Here is a 26,361-nt window from a genome sequence, read left to right as displayed (position 1 = left end):
GATTTTCTGGAACGTACAACCTCTTACTTGTAACTCCTATTAATATGCAGACCGTAACCACGTAGATGCATATTATCATACCATTGTTAATCACTCCCAGGTAGTACTGACATCCATGGTCCTAGATACCTGTATAAACTCTTAGCGATCTACAAGTCTTTTGAAATCGTTTTTCAATAGTGTTCAACATAAAATTTCATTGTCCACGATCACCCTCAGCACGCGGTCGACGTTGTCTGTTCATCACTACTGTAAATTTCCGTGCCACATTTCCTTACATGATGCACATAAATGTTACTGAAAGAATCATTACATGCAAATCATGTAATCCTAGGGCCAAGGGGTTGTACTTCACAGATAATAGAAACATACTAACATAACTTACATCGACAACATTTCATGACAGGCAGCCAACTTCAAGAGTCTTTTATAATGGCGACAAGTTTGGAAAACAGCTATTCGCAACGCAAAGGCACAGATAAATTAAAAAGCAACAGTTAATATTATAAAGTTGTATCAAAATGACCTTGTACTTTATATAGGTAATTCTGGGGAATATTTAGGAAAACATTTCAGTAGCACGTTAATGTTTTTAGATTGAATGATTTTCTTAAGTCTTTCACCGCTATACGTACGAAAATAACAAAATGTATGAAATAAATCAAAGTCCCAGATTTTTCTCACAAGAAACAAAACCTCATCTATTCAAGAGCTATAGATTTATTTATACATAAAGTATCTTACTCATTAGAGGGACAAGCTGAATTCCGTGTTCTTTTTCTAGAAACAAAGTCACATGAAGCAGGACCCATAGAGTTGAAATGCCAGTATGTGAGGCCGTAAGTAACGGTATTTTTAACCGAAGGAAGTACCCTCTGCACATTGGCGATAATGTCATACTCTTGATGATACACTTGATACTCTTGATGTCGTGTGTTTTAAGGTTGTACATTAGCAGGCTGTCATACAGAACTAAGAAGCTGTCGATCTAAATTCAGGAACACGTGCATAGATCTGGAGAAGCTATGGTTATGGCGGATAAATCCATTAGTGGAGATTGATGTACCTATAAATGATTAGAGAATAAAAAGCATCGAGCAGAAGACGAAGCATTGTTCTCGAGTAATATTTGTTTACAGCATTTTTCATTTTTTAAATGATGTTATTTTTGTGGTTGGCAGGAGAGCCAACACCGTGTTAGTAGAGGAGGCCGAAAGGCACGCGATTTAGCTCACGCAGGCTGGCGTGAGGTCTGGAACAGGACAAGGAAATTAGAATTTAGAAACAACGGACGCAGCTGGTGGAATACTTAACTTTAATCCATTAATGATGAACGTCGCTCTTGACGGTACATAGTTCACAATATCAACAGTAACTGATAATGGCGCCTTGCTAGGTCGTAGCAAATGACGTAGCTCAAGGCTATGCTAAACTATCTTCTCGGCAAATGAGAATGTAAGTAGGCAGTGAACCATCGCTAGCAAAGTCGGCTGTACAACTGGGGCGAGTGCTAGGAAGTCACTCTATACCTGCCGTGTGGCGGCGCTCGGTCTGCAATCACTGATAGTGGCGACACGCGGGTCCGATGTATACTACCGGACCGCGGCCGATTTAAAGGCTACCACCTAGCAAGTGTGGTGTCTGATGTTGACACCACAGTTATCTTACTTTTAGCTGTTAGTGTTTTATTTTAGAATTGCAGTTTTGACATTTATGCCATTTTCAGGTATAATATTTTTGAATATAGGCAGACATTAGACAGATATGTGGATATTTCGTTGTTATCTCTGCTTAATGACAACCTATATGTCCACATCTTATCCTTGAAAATCGCACAAATGCCGAAACTGCAATAGTAAAATAAAAAAACCAATAGCTAAGAGCAAGATAACTTCGTTGAATAAATGGAAAAGAGGAGGCGACCACACTAATGAAGTATCCTTATCCTAAAGTATATCTTTAATCTTAGTATCTTCTGATCCAGCGTTAGGTTTAGAAATAGTAGGTACAAGACACTTTCAACACAGAGACCAGTGTGAGGGGGTTCATGTTTAAATGGTTGTTTGATAATAGTCCCATATTCTTTCATCATAAAGCTTATTACAGTTCCTCTTCTACATCAAGCATCAGATGGAGTCACTTACATCCACCATTTTATGTAAACTTGCAGCAGTATCTATAAAGCCAATTGCAAATTTAAAATGTTTTCTGTAAACAGTATATTGTTACTTCAGGTAAATGTGAAAATTATTTAGTATACTAGTTCTCTACATATAGTTCACAACTAAAACAAATGTTTTGATAACGATGAAAATTTCGACTTACGTTTTGCGTCAGTTTTTCGTGTGGCTACATGAAGTAGTGTATAAAACTATTAACTATCATACATGTCCACACATATAATTCTCGTTTACAAATCTGCTTATGTTCATAAATATTCTAGAGTTGTATGAACTTAACTACATCTCCCCCGGTTCGCACAGTTTCTTGTGTCAGTTCCCTACGAAGTCGAAACTAAATAAACTTCTGTAGACAATTGTCTGTAAGTAACACACTACAGTTGAGAAATTCAGAAAAATGAGTTATTATATTATCTGTAGACTTAGCCAAATACTATGGTTATGCTAAGTCTAGATTCGTAGATGAGCATTTCTGTACATAATGACTGTGTTCTTATTAATAAAATCATCGATTAATCGACTACCTGGATTCAGTATCTGTCTCCTTTGATCTTCCATTACTTCATACCCCACGCCCTGTATCTTCTTACGTAATCCATATCCAGTAGTTATCTTCTGAAGTTTTCTCCCTCCGGTTTTTCTATTGTTAATCAGTCTAGAATGCATATGAGCTGCCTATTCCTTTATGAATTCGTGCTGCATCTGGTCTTTCCAGGAAGTCATGTCTAGAACTAGATTTGTCCCCTTGGTTTTATTTATTATAATTTTTTACATATCTTTGAAGGATCCCTACTTTTGAAATGTATCTCCACATCCCGTACTTGTGCACTGCCAAGTAGAGGGCCGTCAGAATCTGTGGCAGTGGATGAAATTTTCATTAACAGTATTTTGCTGGTGGGTAATTGGTGATGTGACGGTACCAGGTTTCAACTGTCCAGTTGCTGATGACAACGGGGACAGTAAACAAGCAATGTACTATATTCTCATCATAGTCGATTTCACTAAAAAGAAATTCTTTTGGAACGTTCCTTTTTTGTGAAACAGTGCTTCCCTACCCTACAAGGTTGGCAGCTGGGAGTCTAAAGTGCGTTCCCGTTCTGTAAGTGTTTTTCACTTCTCTCGTTCCTTTTTTGTGGTTAATACGGATGAACTAGAAAAAAATTAACAATGTCACTCGATGTACTCCGGAGGCATTGGTTCATTTTATAAGGAACACGCAACTCGATACTGTGCGTGTTAAATAAAAACAATGTTTATAATACGTTAATTATTTTTGCTTCACACTGTTCATATTTAAATGTTGTGTTCCTGAATATTGTTACTAGAGTCTAATTGTATTTAATCGCCAGTTTCATTGAACTTACCAAATATATAATCTGAATTTATGTATCTTGTGACTTTAAGAGATACTAAAAGAAATTACGAGAAATAAATTGGAATAGGTGTTGACTGGAAGATTTTATTTAATTTTGGAAAAGTCATAGTACGTCTGCTGCTCCACAAGATGCAAATTGGTAGAGCAAAACAAGACAAACTATTTTCAACAGTATACTGTGAGATCGTTTGGTGGAACATAGCTCTCTCCTTTAGTGTGGTAGAAATGGAGGAGGATTTCGACGTGGAAGAAATAAGTTATTCTGTGAAATACTCAGTATTTAATGGAGAATTGTTTGATAGGAGCTGAAACAAGTCTGCGTGAGTCAATTAGACACCTTCGAAGTTTCGAAAACCAATGGGAGCTTTAAAAAGTAATATGACAGTCATAATCTTATGAAAGTGGAAGCTTAATTTCATACTTTCCGAAAACATGAAAAGGCGCGAAAAAATCTGCTGGGTGTATGAGAATTGTCAATTACAGACTGGAATAGTATTCAGAGGAAAAGAAACCATTATAGAGAAGCAGCGGCTCCGACCACGAAGACTGACAACGGCCAGGAGAGCAATTTGCTGATCCGCATCCAGTGACACCTATCGACCGAGAGTGACGTGGCGGTCGGTCGGTATCGTTGGGCCTTCCAAAGCCTGTTGATTAAAACAATCAAAATATTTAAGATAAGAAAAATACTCCAATAAGGGAATGACAGTAAGAAAATCAAATAACAAACTTAGAAGGTGCCAAATTGGCTTTGATCCAATAATAAATATGTTTATTGGTAAGCCAGACTAACTTAGGTTACAATTAGGTACAGCACAAACAGTTCAAAGTAATAGTTCAATACCATTCGAAAATTATTATTATCATCTGCACCAATGGGTTAGGGCCCAATGATAAAAGCGTGTCACAATACGGTAAGCAGTTGCAGTGGGAATAAACAAATATAGATTAAGAACATAAATGCTGAAACCAATGACTATATTTTGCAGTTTCACCAAACGGTTCATGTTGAAGCAAAACAAAATTTTAAGGGTACCACAAATTTTACATATACTAAACTTCTGTAGTATTCAGATAAATAAGAACATGGACAGCTTAACCGAATTAATGGCTGTTGACCATGCAAAAAAGGTTTATAACAGCTGAAAGTGCTTAAATGTTTGCCTGAAATTTGCCTAAATCGCAAGGAATGCATAAGTAACTACGTACTGAGATTTACAACAAAATGACGAAACAAGTAACAGGCTGATCTTAAAGACAACATTTCTTAGATTTGCTTGGACATTTAAAAGAAATCATTTATATTAAATCACCTACTGCCTAGATAATTGAAAAGTTAGAAGTGAGGTAAACCCCTAACCTCGGGACGACCGGGAAACAACAGCAGTAGCCGAGCAAATACACAAAGACAATGGGCAAGGCCTGGCAGGTACCTAAGCAAATAAAAGGACGACAAATAGCATCCACTCAGCCAGTTCAAACAGGCAGCAAATGACAAGTAATACGAACCTGATGTAACCAACTGCCCAGCCCAGCTGCCTTACGAAAATATCCGGTCGCGGTGGTCTCGCGGTTCTAGGCGCGCAGTCCGGGACCGTGTGACTGCTACGGTCGCAGGTTCGAATCCTGCCCCGGGCATGGATGTGTGTGATGTCCTTAGGTTAGTTAGGTTTAAGTAGTTCTAAGTTCTAGGGGACTGATAACCACAGCAGTTGAGTCCCATAGTGCTCAGAGCCATTTGAACCATTTGAACCTTACGAAAATAGGTACCTTTTTAACAATTGTATCACAAAACTGGTGAATATCATCGGCTCCGTTAAAGCATACAGTGAAGTCCCTAGCAAAAATTTCATTAAATAAAGACTAGCCTGTCCTGCGTCAAACACATACAGACAGAATTAAACCTTACTCTACTTAAGTATAAGCCAATACACGAGTTCCAATAGGCCTAAGCACTGTATAAAGCGAACTAGGCTGAGGGATAAATAGTATCTGAATAAATTAAAAAACGAGCAGAGGCTGACAACTTCAAAGCAACACTATTTTCATTAAAACGGGAAACAGTAATACGGACTAAAATACAAGGCGCCTAAAAAGGAAAATAGTAAGCAATATCAAGGCAAGAAATTTACAGATTGAAATTAATGAAAACGCCTTTAAGAAACTTCAGTGACATGGCGACAAGACAACAAACTTGATGCACGTTCGCCACAATTTGCTAAAACGTGCTTTGGATCAAAACCACAAATAAGGGCCTTTCGTTCACAACAGACGGGTGTAAAGAGACTAATACCGAGCGAAAACAATAAGGATGCATTTACTGAGCTAAAAATTAATGCCTGTTATCATAGGGAAGGTTCACAGTGATTCCCCCAAACAAACTCGTTCCTTCCACGGTTCAATAACTGCACGTTAAATAAATACCCGGCGTGATTCCGTCAAAAACACGCTGACCTCCAAGCGCCACAGCTGCCAACCTGTCAATTTCCCATAGCTAACCGAGCTCGGGCTTAAATCCGGTCCGCCACTGCTTACGTCCGCACTCTTGTGGCCAAGAGTCCTCTGATCTCCCAGCGATGAGCCATAGAGAAACCCAGAGCGGATGCAACCGATATTAGGAAAAGATACGCACCTGCATGGCACAGTTTCTAAACTTATTAATAAAAGTAATATTTATGAATTTCTTTGATGGAAGAGGATAATGTACACAGTCTTGTGACTAATGGACTGTCCAACATAAAGAAAATTACAGGTTATGTGATTGGAAAATCTAGGAAGACATGCTAATGTTCAGAAAGGTGTAGGATGGGAAGTAACTGATCGTCATTCTTGTTTAAATAGTATGTCGAAAACATAATGAACGGAAGCTTAAGAAGAAATACAGTGGTTTTGTTTAATGGACATCATATTCGCCACTGATTCTGGGATTATTTATTTCACAATTACAAATTCGGCCTCTGGGCCATTTTCATGAGGTACTTCAAAAGATTTTGCTTCAGCACATTTCATACTTCAAAAATCCTCTGGCACAACGTCAAAAGTGGGCCTTTTCACTGCAGAGATACAGCAACATCAGACAGGAGCGAAGCTCTGTATGTCATCAAATAACGTAAATTGCGTACACAGTTTCGCATTCGTCTAATATTACTCTATTTCCACAGTGAAAAGGTCTGTTCATCACGATGACGTGCCTACATGTCCAAGGATGTTGAAGTCTGCCATGCACTGAAGCAAAATCTTTTGCAGTACCACTTGAAAATGGCCCAAAGACCGAAACTACAACTGTGAAATAAATAATACCCTACACACAAAGGCGAATATGACGCCTTTTAACAAATTCTGCAGTTTTGTGAACCCCGGTCAAGAGCCGTTAAACCAGACTAAGAGCGTTTGTTGGAGGATGCTGATAAAGCTCAAATGGCACATAGACTTTTGGCTGAAGGTAAGACTGTCCTAGAAGAACTGAGAAATGCAGTGAGGAGATTAGTTAATATAAAATGTGGGTTCAGGGATAAAAAAGCAAATATATTAGTTTTGAAATATAGCAGACTCATTACCTACGTACAAAAAGTGGGAAACACTCATTAAAAGACAAAGATATCACATCCAGATACAGGAGAATAGTGCCTTTTGAACAAAATAAGTTTGATGATAGCCATAATAACACAGCAATGGAAAAGCAGCTCCTATGACAGTAGGTATGAAAGAAAGTCACTTGACAGGCGTGCAGTGTGGATTGAAGGGAAATTTGTTTAGAGAAACAGAAGCAGTTGGACCGCGCAAAAAAATGTGTACAATTTAAGCGCATTGACGGAGCACCACCGAGGGATTCTTTGCAAAGGATAAGAGGGGAAATAAGATTTTACATATTACTTATCACATTAAAGGGTGTATTGTAATGGTTGACCTGGACTTTTATAAGTGAGATAATTGTCATTTGAAAAAAAGCAGTTGTTTGGTGGGACAGGTATGTGAGAGGGTTGGGGTGGTAGCTGCGGCTGGTAAGGAGGACTAGAACGATGAATTTCAAAGAAATAAAACAATAAGATATCTATAACGTATTATGGACGACTAGAAATGTAATAGGCTACGTAGGGATGCACATATTGTAATATTTAATGGAGGAACAGAAGATAGTATCTAAGACGTCAACGCCTCATGACTGTTAATGCTGTATAACTTAAAGTCTGTTTTATGAAATGTCATAGGATATTCAAAGTTTTCTAGACGGCGCCGAATATGGAGTCATCTACTTCAGCTTGGGCACCAACGTCCGAGGCAGTGCGATGCCCGAGCACAAGCGCCGGGCCTTCCTAGAGGCTTTCTCGCAGCTGCCACAGAGGGTGCTGTGGAAGTGGGAAGCAGATGACCTGCCAGGCCGTCCAGGAAACGTCAAAATATCCAAGTGGCTCCCGCAGCAAGATGTGTTGGGTATGTGAAACCTTTACGTCAGTCAGGATATCTAATGGTAGCATATATTGACGTAATGAGACGACATGGTTCTTCTGTTCTGCAGCTCATCCAAACATCAAACTGTTCATTACACAAGGTGGGCTCCAGAGTATGAATGAGGCAGCCTACTTTGGTGTTCCTCTAATCGGAATTCCGTTCATGAGTGACCAACAAAACAATGTGGCGAAAATGGTTCAAGCAGGCATTGGCTACCGTCTGGAGTTTAAAGACGTCACAACTGCTACTGTTTTGGACGCTATTCGCACTTTTATAAGTGATCAAAGGTAAAACACAAATTCACAGCTACACTTTCAGCACGAAGTTGCACAAAACTCATAACAGGGAATGAGACAAACACTACTGTCTTTGTGTGAGTACTTTAGAGATACAAAACTTTACAAATAGTCGAAAACTTTGCATTTACGTAATATACCAACATCTGTAAATGAGAAGACTGTTATATCAGTAGAGAATACAGAACTAATACAGTGTGTTTCAGAAACGACTTTACAACTTTGAAAATTCATATAAATTAATTCATAGTACCTACAGAGGTGATTGTAGTGACAATTTGTAGGGAAATACATAATGTTTTATCTCGCATAATAAGCTAGTGCCGAATCGAACTGTAAGGAGCGCTAGTGGCAGCTGCGTTGAAGATGGCTGCCTTCACTGGACTCGAGCGTGCTAGCTGTGTGTTTTGGTTTGAAGAATCGAAGTCGGCGACAGCAGTTCAGCGCAATTTCCGTACCAAGTATACTAAAGATCCTCCTAAAAGGCCTACAATTTACGATTGTCATAAATGTTTTGTAGAAACAGGGTGTTCGGTAAGACATGGCAAATCATTTAATCCACCACGCACATGTGATGGCGTCGTTGAGCGAGTGAGACAACGTTTTGTCAACAGCCCTACGGAATCGACTCAGTGTGCATCTCGCGAACTGAAATCCCACATATGACTGTTTGGTGTGTGTTTAGAAACGGTTTGCATTTGAAACCGTACAGACTGAAGATCGTACAGGTGATAAAAGACACTGATAAAATTGCTCGCAAGCACTTCTGTGCGGATATGTTAAATCGATTATATGAGGATGGACATTTCTTGGTCAAAATCATCTTTCCTGATGACTTTTCACTTAAGTGGCAAGTTTACCAAACAGAACTGTAGGAATTCGGGAGTGAAAATCCACATCAAATATTTCCACATGTTCGTGATAATCCTAAACTGAATGTTTTTTGTACACTAAGCAAGAACAAAGCGTACAGCCAATTTTTTTCCATGAGAGAACCGTCAATGGGATAGTGTATCTGGATGTGTTGTAACAATTTTTGATACCACAGATCGATGAGGGTGACCAGAACGAAATGCTTACTTCATAGAAGATGGTGCACCACCTCACTACCTGGCTGATGTCTGTGGTTATCTAAAGTGACCACTTAAGTGTGATGTGCCAATTGCATGACCCCCCTCCCCACGTTGCTGGCTGTGTCTGATGGTGCAACTGTCTGGCAATGCTATGCTCCTAGCAAGGTGGGTTGGACACCTGCTAAGATGTGTCGAGTGACAGAAGTGTAGAAATCTTGGGCGGAGACTTCAACCTCAATGTCTGGCTAGCAGCAGCTGGCTTCAGAAGACATGCAGTGGTTTCTGGAGTGGTAGGACCGCCGCCTGATCCTGGTCAGTTGGTGCTGCAGGTGGACACTCAAATAGTTTCTCACGAAGGATAACAAATGGTCACAGGTGCTCCAGCGGTTAGTGGGTGAGTGACGATGGCCTCAGGGCTGTAGCCCATTCTACAGCAGTCGCTGATTTCGTGCAACTTGCCACTATGGCCAGTATTTATACGTGACAGGAAGGGATTGTTGGTGAGAAGACATACCATGTGTCACTTACTTCACCTGCCGCAAAGCCTCTGAAGTGTCTCAGGTTTCGGCAATATGGTTGTTTGTTGACGAAGCAATTGTGTTTGTGTACCTAGATGGGCGTGTTGGAGAAATACTTTACTGACTGTTTATGAAAGTACAATTAAAGCAATGGGCACTTGTATTTACACTTTTTCCCTTTTGTGGGACTTGGGCTCTCTGGCTTCCTTGCTGTGTCTGAACCTGCTACTCATCAACTTTTTATACAATTCGTACAAGTTCATTTATTCTTTGACTCGTGTAGTGTAAGCACACTTGCTGCTTCTTCATTGTGTCAGTTCGAGCATTTCACATTTGCAATGGCTTATCTCGTGCTAACACTAACCTGTGATCTTGCAGTGTTAATAATTTAAATATGTTACCTAGATAAATGTATTCCCGAAATGTCATTACTCTACCTTAATTATTTATTTGCATTGTGACGTTTTTTCGTCAATGTATTTACTGTGAACGCCGCCTAGCGGGGGCAGTGTTTCTGTTTCACTTTAAGTCGGAGTGCGAGTTCTGTGCTGCGACGACCTCTGTGCGCCTGTGGCAATCTACATGGACGTTCCTGCTCAGAGCGTCCAGTATGCTTACGCATTCCAATCAGATTTTTTTTCCACCGGTAGAACGACTATGTTTAGGCTGACCACAATGATAAGTTGTGATTTCCGCTTTAAAAACCACCCTCATTTCCCTACGTCTAGTCACCGCATCTGTTTCCACCAAAGCTGCCGAAAATTGTACTCTCATCTTAGAAGAAATTTCAGCTGACAAGCCCGGTAAGACTGCATCTGGCAACCTACGCTCTACCTCTTGAAGAATAGTTTTGTTGACTTTGGCATTATGTGTCAGTTTGCAAGTATTAGCATTTAATTTCGTAATTCGATTACGAAAGGCTCCACGAACTCACGTTGCCTCTGAGTAAAATTACTTCGCTGCTGTCGATAATACCTACAGGCGCTCGAACAGCACGTTATGCAAATACTGGCAGATTCAAGTGTGACACAAATCCCTTGCAGCCCATTACGATAAGAACCGAGGCGTACTCAGTATCGATGTTCATTCCAGCCCTCAAATCCAAGAGCCATCAGTAGGTTATTTATAAAACTAAATATTCCTCCACTGATTAACGAAAAAGGAGTCACTAATGTGGTAGGTAGGGACGCACTATTATGGGAATTTTCCCTTCTCTCCATTCGTAACCTCTCTAGTTTCTTACGTAAGTCTATGTTATCTGCACATTACAGATAAAGCATATTTACAAAATCATACTGTAGTATATACTTGTGATCGTAACTTGTAGAGTTTACTTCAACAAACGACATGAATGAGAATGCTCCTGAAGATTTGAGGATTTAACAGTCGGTTTCTCAGGATCGCTCTGGTACTGAGATTTGATCCATCTTTCTGCAGATATTCCTGTATCGAAGCAATGTTACAAACCCCCTAGAGCTTAGGGGTTGTAATGTGTCAGAACGACTGAGAGCTAGGATTTGGGAGAGAAGGTTGACTCACACCGAAGCGTGCAGAGAAACACAGGGAAGTATGTCAGTGACCTCACTGCATCAGAACTACACAGCAGGCCCTCCACTGATCCCGGTCTTGGCGCCACGCGGCGAGTGTGCGTGTGTCAGTGCCAATGCGATTGCCAGAATCTACTGGGTCGGCGTTGAGCTACTTTGCAGACAAAGCGCTCCCGCTCACACCACGGTTAAGCAGTCGCCACTCGTGTTGGCTGCACCACTGGCCCGGGAGCGATAGCCAGGGACGTGGCTGGCTGCTCCTTCAAGCACAAGTCGTGGGCCCCATGTAGAGCTCGTGGTGCTGAGGCTTAGCAGCTCTGGCCGTCCGCCCAGGGCAGTTCGGTCAGTAACCACAGATAGCTCTGCTCCCAGGAGGTCGCGAGATCGCGCCCTGCCCCTTCCCCTATGGATAACTGCTTGCAGTCCGCAGGACGATGCCACCCAGAGAGCAGAGGCCAGCAGCCCTCTCACTCCTCGCACTGGTGCACCTCCAAGGTTAGGCCTGCCCCACCACAACTATGGCTCGTCTGTGCAGCGGAATTTAGCAGTAGTTTCAACGGGCCACTTGGCTGCCAATATCCATCGCCGGAACGTCGTCGCCGGTGACCCCCATTAGAGCCACTGGGCTCGCTTACTTATGTGTTTTTCCTACATTTATGACGTAGATCCTCTGGAGGGCACAAGTTGAGTGCTCTTTCATAACTACTACGTCAGCTTTCGTCATTCCGCTTCGACCCCTACACACAGGTCACTAGGCGCTGTTCTAACTCCGACGTACACTATGTGATCAAAAGTATCCGGACACCCACAGAAACACACGTTTTTCATATTAGGTGCATTGTGCTGCCACCTACTGTCAGGTACTCCTTATCAGCGACCTCAGTAGTCATTACACATTGTAAGAGAACAGAATGGGGTGCTCCGCGGAACTCACCGACTTCGAACGTGGTCAGACGATTGAGTGTGACACAAGTGTGTGTCGTACGTCTGCACGATAAATTCCCCCACTCCTCAACATCCCTAGGTCCACTGTTTCCGACGTGATGGTGAAGTGGAAACGTGAAGTGACACGTGTCGCACAAAATCATACAGGCGGACATAGACCGCCGACAGCTGAAGAGGGTCGTAATATGTAATAGACAGATACCTATCCAGACCATCACACCGGAATTCCAGACTGCATCAGAATCCACTGCAAGTACTATGGCAGACAGTCGGGAGGTGAGAAAACTTGGAATTCATGGTCGAGCGGCTGCTCGTAAGCCACACATCACGCCGGTGAATGCCAAACAACGCCTCGCTTGGAGTAAGGAGCGTAAACGTTGAACGATGGAACTGTGTAAAAACGTGGTGTGGAGTGATCAATCACGATACACAATGTGGCGATCCGATGGCAAGTTGTGGGTATAGCTAATGACCGGTGAACGTCATCTGCCAGCGTGTGTAGTGCCAACAGTAGAATTCGGAGGCTGTGGCGTTATGGTGCGGTAGTGTTTTTCATTAAGGGTGCTTGCACCCTTTTTTCTTTTGCGTAGCACTTTCACAGCACAGACCTACATTAATGTTTTAAGAACCCTCTTTAATGTTTTAAGAACCCTCTTGCTTCCCACTGTCGAAGAGCAATACGGGGATGGCGATTGCATCTTCCAACACGATCGAGCGTCTCTTCATAATGTACGGCCTGTGGCGGAGTGGCTGCACGACAATAACATCCTTGTAATGGACTGGCCTGCACAGAGTGTTGGGATGATTTGGATCGCCTTCGTGCCAGGCCTCACCGACCGACATCGATACGTCTCCTCAGTGCAGCACTTCGTGAAGAATTCATTTATCAAGAATCCTTCCAGCACCTCATTGAACGTACGCCTGCGAGAATAGAAGCTGTTAAGAAGGCTAAGAGTGGGCCAACACCATACTGAATGCCAGCATTGCCAATGGAGGGGTCCACGAACCTGTAAGTCATTTTCAGCCAGGGGTCCCGATACTTTTCATCGTATAATGTACGTTGTTCGTCACAGCACGTCAGTGCCCTGTGCAGCCTTGATTAATTCACCCTTGTATGCAGCGCCCGTCGGACTGCGCCTTCTTGCGTGTGAACGATGTCGGGTAAACCTGCCTCACAGAATCGTTTGCGGAATATCAAGGTTGCTTGCACTAGCCATCCGATGTAACAGCCGGTCTCGCAAGTACTACCTTCCCGCATGAACTGCATGAAATTGACAATAATTCCTCAAATCCACATATGTACCTATTCGTGGCGCAGTAGCAGTGATGTGGAAGTCAGTTTATTGACATAAAAAGTTGATTAGAAGGCGTCGGGATTCGTAAATGATTTCTCTTACCCGTCAATGTTAGATTAATGATACTGATTCTGCTTTTACATTGAGCCATAGATATAGATGTAATTTCGACTTCTATCAGAAGTTATTTCACAGAAGTGGACTGTGTTGAGTCGAAATTTTTGACTAGTGGCGCACATTTTCTTTTACTTCATTTAAAATGCACCTCCTTACATAAACGAAGAATTGATACGTGACATCTGAAAAAAAATACAAGTCCCCAAGAGTGCTTTTATATATAGGCTAAGACAGAAAGAAACGTCTTCCAAACGTTTGAAATTTGTTATATTCAAGGCAAGATGGTTTATTAATTACGACTCCTTTGAGTGTGCGCTTTTCTTCCAACTTTTATACTATCATCCTAATTCGCAGAGTGTCATCTGTTTTCAGTGTTTCCAGAGTTTTTACAGCCACGTCGATCTCTTGATTTGCTTTAAGGATTGAAGAATATCTGTTTCGTGTAAGGAATAGTAATACTTACAAATCTTCTAACGTCTCATAAAGCGCAACCAGCTCCATTATAAGAGACCACTTTGTGAGACATTCTAACAAACCTTCAAAGATAGATCTCTCATTAGTTGATGAGGAAATATCATGTCTTTTTCAGAAAGATGGATTACAGAACTGTGACTTTCAGAAACAGCTCGAACAGCGTTAAGTGACGAGCTGACCCGAGGTACATGAAAAACATGGCCTAATTTTGATACCTGAGAGGATAATTCTTGTGAAACTTCCTTTAGTAGGCTTTCATAAAACCAAGAAAATAAGGAATTTAGAAAACAGTATGTATGTGGTACACATCTGCCACATTACTCATAACATCAAGGACATGTAGTACTATATTGTGAGTGGTACATAGAACGACACCTAAGTCCTTGTCTATATGGATTCGCAATAGAGCAGGTACGCTACGCCTTTGTAAAACGCAATCACTGTTGATGAACCATCTGTTGCGATACCTACAAGATGTATTTTTAGTACACTGCATTTAATTTTACAGTTTTCAAGAGCTGCTAACAGTATACTGGAAATACATTTTCTGTCCTACTTTCTAATTTAACAATATCTAAAAAATAACTGAAATTAACTCTGTCAACCGAGAGGTATTATTAAACACGTTTTATTTGAAAGCGTTGTACTTTCGCCCATCGTGATAGTAAAATTTGTACCCTGCTGTATAAGGAAGTGAGCAAGATACTTTATCGTTTCATTTTCTATAACCGTAATGATATTTCGGTATGCCTGGTCAGAATGAAGCATATTACCGACTTACAAACCGTTGAACTCTTGTAGTTCGATTACCACGAGATATGATTTGGATGATAATTATTCTTTAGCTATTAAATTGACAGATCTGAAAATCAAAGCAGTTGTGATTTTTATTATTATTGTTATTATTTGGTGTTGCATTTCCCACAACGTTTCACTGTCACGCATGTATCTTTCTGTACTTTCCTTTTATTTGCTCGTATGATTCTACGCAATTCATGATCATCGTTTTATCATGTAGTTTTTTGGCATTATTACCAGAAACACTTGCTGAAACGCGTTATCGATTCGTACGTGTTCCATACTTCCCACCTCAAGTTCATGAACTACTAAACACGCTGGATATTACCAAGGGTTTTTTTTTCACGTACAGGCAGCAACAGCTTAGTCTCATGCCAATTTTGCAAATGTAGTAAAACAACGCCATTTCTCAATATAATTTCAAGTCTACTGCTACTCCCGTCCCTACCTTGAGACCTCTCACAGTTTTCAGTTGCCAAACATTCACTATGTTTCTCTTCGTTTTTTAGATTCATTGATTATTTTAACTCCTTTAGCAGTAGTCTCAGTATCCTAACTGTCAATGCTTGCTCACATTCTCGGTAATGCATTGCTCTTCAGGAATGACAAAATTTTGCTTTGTTTGAAGGATAAGACGAAATTTCATAGTTCTTCCGCAGCCTGCACGCACTCAAATGAAAAATAATGTTAGTAGCCTAGTAAGCTCGCGAATAATGGGTATCGGAACTTACGTTAGATTAAATCAACAATGACAGCGCGAGATTGAAGATTCGGTGTGAAATGTTTTGAAATGGTAAAATAAATAACGTTTTTTTCCAAAATTAATGAGCAGGCTTGTTAATATTAATATAGTGACACTGTAATAAAACTTTCTATGTACAGCTCTAGAAATTTAAATTGAATGTTAAATTTTACATATCCAGTGAGCGGAAAAATACATCCCTGGCTGGGATAGGTGATTTAAAGTCAGAGGATGGGATGATTTGAAAGTTGACATACTGCGACGGCCTGCCAGCAGTAACCCGCAGTAAAGTGGTCGCTGATTTGACGCTTATTGCTCGCTGGATGGCCAGGGCACGCTTCTTGACGAGCAGACACTCCCCGCTGTCACGTACTCCACTGGTCCCAATGCCATCAAAGCGTCAAGCATACCTCTAATGCTATCAGTCATTGACCAAGCGGTATGTTGGTGTACCGAGAGCGGTGTGGTGGTGAAATGCTGCTCTATCTGTTTATGGAAAGCAGTGGGATTACGGTAATGAGCACTTGCACGGTCCTGTACCACAAGCCTGCATTGTGAACAATCTCTGGGTAACAAAATGTGGAGCACTAAAATTTATTATGAATTATTTATTTATTTAACCAGGCATTCTACTTATTTTACATTCATATGTTTTAGCAGGCATGTTAAACTACATCTAGTACAAAAAGTGAAATAAACAATTAGAAAGGCACACATGGAAATTTACATTCATATACAGTTTATATTCGTAGATCATAAGTACTGTTATAATTAGACATTATTGAAGAGACAGATTTTAGATAGGAGTGCTAGCAGCACGGAGTATGAGGGAGACTCATAGTGAAGGGAGGAGAAGAATAGAGAGACATGATGAAACATAATTAAGGAAATATGAAGGAAAAGAAGATTGCGTGGCTAATAGAGATACACTCCTGGAAATTGAAATAAGAACACCGTGAATTCATTGTCCCAGGAAGGGGAAACTTTATTGACACATTCCTGGGGTCAGATACATCACATGATCACACTGACAGAACCACAGGCAAATAGACACAGGCAACAGAGCATGCACAATGTCGGCACTACTACAGTGTATATCCACCTTTCGCAGCAATGCAGGCTGGTATTCTCCCATGGAGACGATCGTAGAGATGCTGGATGTAGTCCTGTGGAACGGCTTGCCATGCCATTTCCACCTGGCGCCTCAGTTGGACCAGCGTTCGTGCGGCATTTGCAGACCGCGTGAGACGACGCTTCATCCAGTCCCAAACATGCTCAATGGGGGACAGATCCGGAGATCTTGCTGGCCAGGGTAGTTGACTTACACCTTCTAGAGCACGTTGGGTGGCACGGGATACATGCGGACGTGCATTGTCCTGTTGGAACAGCTAGTTCCCTTGCCCGTCTAGGAATGGTAGAACGATGGGTTCAATGACGGTTTGGATGTACCGTGCACTATTCAGTATCCCCTCGACGATCATCAGAGGTGTACGGCCAGTGTAGGAGATCGCTCCCCACACCATGATGCCGGGTGTTTGCCCTGTGTGCCTCGTTCGTATGCAGTCCTGATTGTGGCGCTCACCTGCACGGCGCCAAACACGCATACGACCATCATTGGCACCAAGGCAGAAGCGACTCTCATCGCTGAAGACGACACGTCTCCATTCGTCCCTCCATTCACGCCTGTCGCGACACCACTGGAGGCGGGCTGCAGGATGTTGGGGCGTGAGTGGAAGACGGCCTAACGGTGTGCGGGACCGTAGCCCAGCATCATGGAGACGGTTGAGAATGGTCCTCGCCGATACCCCAGGAGCAACAGTGTCCCTAATTTGCTGGGAAGTGGCGGTGCGGTCCCCTACGGCACTGCGTAGGATCCTACGGTCTTGGCGTGCATCCGTGCGTCGCTGCGGTCCGGTCCCAGGTCGACTGGCACGTGCACCTTCCGCCGACCACTGGCGACTACATCGATGTACTGTGGAGACCTCACGCCCCACGTGTTGACCAATTCGGCGGTACGTCCACCCGGCCTCCCGCATGCCCACTATACGCCCTCGCTCAAAGTCCGTCAACTGCACATACGGTTCACGTCCACGCTGTCGCGGCATGCTACCAGTGTTAAAGACTGCGATGGAGCTCCGTATGCCACGGCGAACTGGCTGACACTGACGGCGGCGGTGCACAAATGCTGCGCAGCTAGCGCCATTCGACGGCCAACACCGCGGTTCTTGGTGTGTCCGCTGTGCCGTGCGTGTGATCATTGCTTGTACAGCCCTCTCGTAGTGTCCGGAGCAAGTATGGTGGGTCTGACACACCGGTGTCAATGTGTTCTTTTTTCCATTTCCAGGAGTGTAGATAGATGCTATTTGACAGATGAGAGGATTGGCCTTGTAAATTAATTTTGTGGAGAACGTTATGAGGATGATAGTAGGAAATGCTTCAACTTCTTCTTAAAAGCAGCAGGAGATTGAATTTTGCGCAAGGTAAGGAGCAGTTTATTCCATAGGCGGACAGCGGCAACTGATAAGGAGTTTGCAAAAGTTTTTGTTTTGTGATTGGGCACAGTTAGGATGCCAAATAAGAGTGGCCTCGTGTTTCGATTATGATGGCATGACAGGTTTTTAATCTCTAAAGCAAGGTAATGGAGTGCTTCCGCGACGAGGAGTCGGTGAAGTAGACATAGAGTGTGGTAGTCACGCAATTTGTCCGGCCGCAGCCACCCTAGCTCGGAGTATGAAGCACTAACATGATCATATCGGCGAATGTTGCAGGTGTAACGCATTCATAGTTAGTTCTGGCCGTCTTTTGTTTTCACTACTCATGCCTTGTTGAATCACATCACAATAGTGGAGGTTCGGTAGAACGAGTGCTTGCACGAGCTGGCGTTTCAAGTCCTGTGGAAATATGTTCCGAAACTTTTTGAGAGCATAGAGAGAAGCAGACGTCTTTCGGCACACTGCGACTGTATTCTCCGCCAAGTTGAGATGCTCATCCAAAGTTACACCCAAGTTCTTAACTGTTTTCTGATATGATATTGGAGTACCGTCGAGCAGAATAGGAGGTAGCCGTTCGCGAAAATCTGAACTTATTAATTTTTGATGGGCTATTAAGATTACTTGCGTCTTTTTTGCATTTAGTTTAAGCCGCAGGTTTTTCGCCCATGTCACTACTGAAGACAGATTATCATTCATCTGAGCGATTGCAGTGTTTACATCTTCAGGTCTGACGCTTAGGTAGAGCTGGAGGTCGTCGGCATAGAAATGATATTTACAGGAGGACATAACCGACGAAATATCGTTGAAATATAAAGAAAACAAAAGTGGTCCTAAGACTGATCCTTGTGGCACTTTCGAGGAAACATGTTTCCAGGAAGATGTTTCATTTACGCAGACAACACATTGCTGTCTGTCTTTTTAAGTAGCTTTCAAACAATCTCATTGCACTATCTGAGAAATTAAGCTGTTGCATTTTTCTGAGCAATATGTCAAAGTTAACAGTGTCAAAGGCTTTGCTGAAGTCCAGTAGCGTCAATATTGTTGCCTTTCGATTGTCGACGGCATATTTCAGGTCATCAGTTACTTTAATTAGAGCAGTGTTTGTGCTGTGATGTTTACGGTAACTGGATTGAAATTTGTCATACAGGCTGAATTCTTGCAAGTGTTCAGTGATTTGGTCATGAACAATATATTCAAGTGCTTTGGAAACAGCAGGCAGTATGCAAATTGGTCGGTAATCACTAGGCAGTTGCGGGTTTTTGATCTTAGGGATGGGTCGAATGATGCTTCTTTTCCGTGCAGTGGGGTATATTCCGTTCACGAGGGAAAAATTAAATGTCAGGTAAGACAGGTACTAAGATATCGGCAACATTCTTAATCATGGTTATACCGATACTGTCGTTGCCTATTGCATCATAAGAGATTCTCATTATTGCTTTTCTTGCCGTATTTGTTGTTACATGTTTTATTCGTTACCTCACACATGAAAAGTAGTTTTCGATTTTGCCTTTCCGACCCCGAAGCTACGGAGATTCTTCCATAGAGTCGTGGGCGTCAGATCGCTGTGTAGAAGGGAGCGAGCGTGCCTGATTTTAGCATTGCGAATGCATTGTTTCACTCTGTTCCGTAGCTTTCTATATTCTTCGAAACGCTCGTGTTTCGCCTTGAAACGGCTGTGGGCAGCATCCCTATTAGTCATCACTTGACGTAATTCAGCTGTCAGCCATGGAGCAGGAGATTTTCTTACACGGATTGTGCGCACAGGCGCATGTTTGTCATAGAGGGCAGTGAGTTTATCACCAAGTTCATTAATTTTGCCGTCGATTGCAGGTTCTCTGATTATTTGAGGCCATGAGATTTCTGAGCAATCGGCTGTTAGAGCGTCAAGGTCAATACGTTTCATGTTCCTACAAGTTATGTAACGCGATTTGATCCTTGGGGGCTGCAAAGAGTAGGCCAGGAATATTACATCATGTGCTGAGAGGCCAGGGGCCGATGTTTGACCAACATCTCTTACTTTGTCAGTCTGTTTCGTTGCGATCACGTCTATAAAAGTATGACTGTGCGTCGTATGGTGTGCAGGTTGTAATGGAAGAATGTTCGTGCTATTGCAACTAAACAGTCTTCTTAGGTTTATTGCGGAGGGAATGTCTCTTATCAGGTCTATGTTCAAGTCACCCATTACGATGACATGTTCATATTGACACTGAAGTGAATGTAATTCCGACTGGAAGGAACTCATTGAGCTTATTTTTGGCGGCTTGTACACGACGCCAGTCAGGAACTTCCGACTTTGTATATTTATTTCAATGAACATGAATTCAGCCTCTTTTTCTTCAGCAGGGTTTGACGTACATGAGACTTTCGCTTTGAGATCTGTTCGTATATACGCGCCGACCCCACCACCTCGCTTTTTTTATCTGTCTGCCCTAAGAAATGTGTACCCTGGGAGATGCATTAGGATTTTAAAGCAAATGTTTGTATAGCCCATGTGTCATGGATAATTAAGGACCTTCTTCTGGGGCTCTAAAGTAAGTAAGTTATGTGTGGGTTCACCCACATGAGACTAGGTGGTTATTGTTTACGGCTTGAAATAAAGGTGTAATCTAAACCGTAATCAGGGAGACAAAAAATACTGTGCAAGGTCTGCAGAAAAATCTGATATATGTTCCGTTATGCTGCTAATAATTCAATAAATTAAACAGCAGATACTGAAATTTGTTGATAACGGAGAAAAGACACTTTTCTTCATTGTAATCTAACGGTTACCAACTACCTTGTACAAATGTAGAGCCCCTAATGTATGCAAAAGATGACTCTACTAGGAGTAACGACGGAAAAGGTTTAATTACATCTTAGTGAGATTTAAATGAACCAAGCAGAATACACGCAGAAGTGCATTCCGAAAGTTTTTGCACATATAACTGTTAGTATCTACAAAGTAACCATCTTCGTACATAATTTTGTGAGGAACTAATACGTAGAATCTGCACTCCATTTGCTATTTTAGATAGAGAAGTGAGCCAGTCAAAGTCTGCTACCATTTCGGCAATTATATTACAGGTGAGGTGAAAAGTGAATGCCTAACGATTACACTGGTTGGTGAATAGAAAACTCTGCTGCGCCGGCCGATGTGGCCGAGCGGTTCTAGGCGCTTCAGTCAGGAACAGCGCGACCACCTCGGTCGCAGGTGCGAATCCTACCTCAGATGTGTGTGATGTCCTTAGGTTAGTTAGGTTTAAGTAGTTCAGATGTTAAGTCTCATACTGCTCAGAGCCATTTGAGCCAGACTCTGCTGCAATATGATCAGTATCTCATCTGGTCATGTTAAACCCAATTTGAAAGATACAAAATGAAACAGGTTTGAATGCAGACTGCAGTGAAAATGACTTTGTCGAAATTAAGCTCATTTCACACGCCTCAGGAAACTCTTCAGGTCCTGTCCGGTCAGACATCATTCGTGGCGTTGTCCGAGGCACTATTAACACTTGCGTTCTAGAAAGTGGGCGTTCTGGCTTGCCTAAAGAAGTACTGGGCGTAGCTTACTGAAGAACCGACATCATTTGGCAAGATCAGCTACTTCTACAGCTTCAACTTCCTAAGCAAAATTTTATTTAATAACCCAAAACATGGCTATTATGCACCTAATATCTCATACGAAGTTCTGTTGGGGCATTATAAATTACAGAACTGTACATTCACTGGGGATCGTATTTTATCTTTTCATGTACGTTCTTAAATCTTTATCGATATGATTATGATAATATTACTTGTCTTACGTTTTTTTCAGATTTCATTATGTGCACACATCATCTCAATACTTTCTGAACATGCATAAATTTATGTTTTCGTAACTGATTACAATAAAAGATTTGTAATGTCTATTTAATTCACTTGTTTTTACTAGTAAATATTTTTTTTTCCTTCAACACCATTTTCATATCTTTAGATATTGATGCATATACCATTCATAGATGTTTTCAGTACGCAATGTACTATTTTACCTCATATTTTCAGCTATAATAATGAGTATGAAGTTGACCAAACTTTCTTGTTATAATTGTTATAAACGTGATTTAAATTAGAGTTTTTGTGATTTCTCTTCAATTCACTTGATTTTCTAGTAAACAGTATTTTGTTTTTTTCTTTGCCATATTCTATCGTTTCCCATAGGATGTAAATACTGTTTCTGGATGTTTCCTAACCCCAGTATCTTAACTAATCCTTTTATCATACAATGATCGTTGTTTAACACTCACATTCTAGCTTAAGTATTACTAGATTCAAAAGGTAATTACTTACTAATATCACCCTTCTTTTGCAAATTAATTTTCATAATACTTTGTTACCCTTAGAGTACCTTCCCCTACTATCTAATTTCTCTATTTTATTTCTCATATTCTTCTATAGCACCGTAAATCAGTCATCCGAAGTTTTACTCTTCTCTGTTTCAGTTAAGTAAAACATGTTATATTTTCAAACTTCTTAATCATAATGTGATTGAAAAGATGAGGGTTGTGGTACTAAATGAGTCTCAAATCGTCAACGCTGTGATTGACATTTTGATTATTGCTCTACATGGTAACGAGTGTTTCATTAATTCAAAGTGACGAACATGTTGTTAGTGTGTTGGTACTATTCTAGTTCTATGTTTATGTGTTGTACTAGGTTTTGTGTGTATTCTGTTTAGTTAACCAACAGCAACAACTGTAAAAATTATGATACTTTCCCTCTTTAAAAATGTTTCTTTATAGTAAGTAAGTGAAATTACAGCCCTGTATTTATTGCGTAGCTATCGGAAGAACATGGAGCGCTTCTCAGCAGTGTACCGCGAGCACCAGGCGACGTCGCTGGACAGTGCCGTGTGGTGGATCGAGTACGTGATACGTCACAATGGCGCCCCCCACCTGCGCAGCGCAGCCCTCGACCTCAGCTGGTGGCAGCTTCTGCTGCTCGATGTCATCGGATTTGTCGTGGTGACTGCTTGCGTTGCGCTCTACGTCACCTACAAGGGAGTCAGCTACGTAGCGAGGACGCTAAGCCTCTCTCGAAAATTGAAAAGTTCGTGAGCCGTTCAGAGGCCGTAATGAGATGACGACAATATAATTCCACAGTTGTTTGCATAACAAAAGTGCAAAATCTAAGAAACAGAAATAGAGATTTAATGGTAAAAACCGTAATTTGCCACTGTGGGCGCTTAAGTGTCATACCAAGTGCCAAAATTATTGTGAAAAATACCTAGGGAGTTCTCGTTGTGTAGGCAGTGATCCGCTGGCTGAACAGATTTCAGTGGAGGGTATTATAATTGTCGCGAATGTTTGAACATACTTGTGAATAATGACAATCAGACCCATCCCCCGACTGTTCATTCTTCTACCAGTTATATGTTTCCGCAAGTACAACGAGAAGTGCATGAACTTTATCCTTCACCAACAACATATTACCTTCGATATTTCATTATCTCTTCACGCTACTCCCTCCCTTTACGGAGTGCACTGGTCTTTTTATTTGGTCAAGGACATTCCTTGCTCTTGCTATTTAACGATTAAAATCTACTCAGGAACACACCGCTAACTTCAGCGAATATAAAAGAAGTCGAAAGTAATCTTGAAAGATGGGTATTGTGGAACCTATTTAAGTGACTGTACTGTAATGCATTGTATACAAACCACGAAAATATTGCTTTGAGACTGTATTGAACACAAAATGTTTTCAGACTTTCGGGAGGCAAGTGTTTCGAATCTTTGCCTGGTCAGCCAGACTTGAACTTTTTGTAATCGCTCAAAATATCTTAAGCTTAAGATTTATGCCGGGACTAATTCTTTGAAATGAGCAGGTCTAATCTCATTTTCCTTTGTTCCCCTACCTGTGTTTGTGCTCCGTCTCTGAAGAAGTCTAAGGGACGTTAAACCACAATCTTCCTCTCTTCCTTCATTCAGACATTGTCCCCTCAAGAGGAAAATAATCAGTTTCCTTTCTCTCACGTACCAAAGTGGACCAGCACGATTCCTGTAAGTGACTTTTAATGAACAGGAAGTAAAACCTTCATCCCCAAATCTCATTGCGTTACTGAAGGTGCTACAATGAATCAAACCTGTTAATATACATTCACTCAGATTTAATCATTTATAGTTTTTCAGTTCACATCTTGTCCATGTTCATGGAAATTACAAGATGCCACAAACCTATGTACCGACTACACGTGTATCTTTCTAATATAATGGTATTATTAACACCAGCCCATGAACGGAGGAATAACCATAGTAAACCCATGCTGAGAGACACATTGCGTGTATCTGATACTCGTAGTAAACCTACATAGTGTCATTTCACCCACAACCTTTCTAATACTTCATTTCTTGAAATGGCTGTGACGTTTTGTTATGTTATTCTTAGTCTTGATATGTCCTATGTGTTGACACTTCTATAAATATTATTCTTGATGAAAAACCTAACCGAAATCAACTTAATTTTAACATAAACTGAAGTAGTTCCATATCTGCAACCCGCAACTGCCTGCTTCTTCCGTGTAAGTAATGTCTAATACAACTCCATATATGTTAACGAAGTGTGTACCGCGTCATTCTGCTGCTCCTAAATGGAGCAAAAGTATTGTTGCAGCACTATTGTGTGTTAGGCAGTCATATGAACACACTTTTGTTTTCAAACAGCATCTGTTTGTGTTACTATGAAATCAATGCTGTATAATGGAAACGTATTTTTGAAAATTTATCGTGTTACTGTCGCCTAATAAAGATATATTTACACAAATGTGTTTTCTGAGGTTTTCTTATTTACATTTGATAAAGTGCGACATGAAGGGAAAAGTTTGTAACTGTAGAATTACCATCGGTCTTTAATTGCAAGCATTTTTATGTAATCTTTCGATCAGTTAAGAGCATCTTTAGGTAAGACTTTAAAAGACAAAAATTATTTTCACAGTTATAAGGAAGAGGAATACTACAAGAAAATGCCGTATTTTGAAGCTTTCTCGACGTTGGTAACTTTTTGACACATTCTCTGGCATTGTGTCGAATTGTGCCGTAGAAATTGCACGATATCATCTGTTAAAAAGAATAAGAATTTTCATAGTTACGAATATGAGCAATGCTGCTCTCCAGAGTGACAACTGCTTTAAAGGTTTTCAGGCGTTTCGTAGGATGATGTTACGAAAAGTCTTACGGTAACGTACCTGTGTTAACAAACTGGCATAGAAACAAATTTTTTATCCTAAAATGGCTGTCAGATAATATAAAACACGAGTTAACTGAAAAGTGCACATTTTTATGTCTCCCATATTGTGGTATCAGCTACCACACACTCAACTTAGTCGGTGTCACTCGTTGAATACTCGGTTTGCTGTTCTATGGATAGGAATGACAGAACTCTACATTAACAGGTATTAAATTATATATTAATATTATTACTATTATTAGCGAATGCCTCCATTAGAGAACGATAAGCAGGTAATTTTCAATCTTTCTTAGAGTTCTTCGTATTTTCCCAATATTTCTTCATTTCTCCCCGAAGGCTTTTTTTTCCTCTGTCCACTTTGGTCGGTATGGTTTTGGTTGCATCTCTGAAATACACTTCGACTTATTAATTTTGCTTCTGAATGTATCCCTGTCTGATGTATTTGTTACGTCAATTTTCGCTTCTGTCAAATCTGTCTTAACTTCTGTTATCAAAGGTATTGATGCCTTAAGGGATGTCACGTAGTCCAATAGCCGTTTAGTTAGTCTGTTTCCAGATAATCTGTATAGGTGCCCACAGAATTTCATTCGTCTGTTTCTGATGCCAGTTTAGATGTTTGATACTTTTTCTGTTGTCTCGATGGTGTGCAGTGTGTATCCATCTTGTGTGTATCGGGGTCCCAGAACTTTTCTAATAGCTTTCCTCTCTGCTTTCTTAATTCCCTGTAAATCTATTTTTCGATTCCTTGAGAGTGTTTCACTTGCATATGTGACTGTCGGTGAGGTTAATGGCTTGTACTGTCCAATAATAGCGCCTTTTGACAGGCATTTTTTGTCATACAAGTATAAAATAAGTACAGGCGCTTT

The 26,361-nt window shown here is 41.1% G+C and overlaps 1 protein-coding gene across 1 annotated transcript in view; it reads left to right on the top strand.

Moving 5' to 3' along the window:
• The window catches only part of LOC126355977 (UDP-glycosyltransferase UGT5-like), a 66,409-nt gene extending 41,390 nt beyond the window's left edge, over window positions 1-25,019 (top strand). Inside the window, exons 5-7 of the mRNA XM_050006593.1 lie at window positions 7,764-7,986; window positions 8,072-8,291; window positions 23,094-25,019. Coding sequence (XP_049862550.1) covers window positions 7,764-7,986; window positions 8,072-8,291; window positions 23,094-23,370 — 720 coding nt within the window. The 3' untranslated portion in view covers window positions 23,371-25,019. The remainder of the gene's footprint in view (window positions 1-7,763; window positions 7,987-8,071; window positions 8,292-23,093) is intronic.
• The last annotated feature ends 1,342 nt before the right edge of the window (window positions 25,020-26,361 follow it).

This window comes from Schistocerca gregaria, chromosome 3 (assembly GCF_023897955.1).
Source record: "Schistocerca gregaria isolate iqSchGreg1 chromosome 3, iqSchGreg1.2, whole genome shotgun sequence".
In the NCBI taxonomy this organism is placed as follows: Eukaryota; Metazoa; Arthropoda; class Insecta; order Orthoptera; family Acrididae; genus Schistocerca; species Schistocerca gregaria.
The sequence above is the reverse complement of the archived record's forward strand: the minus strand, read 5'-3'. Positions and strand labels throughout refer to the sequence as shown.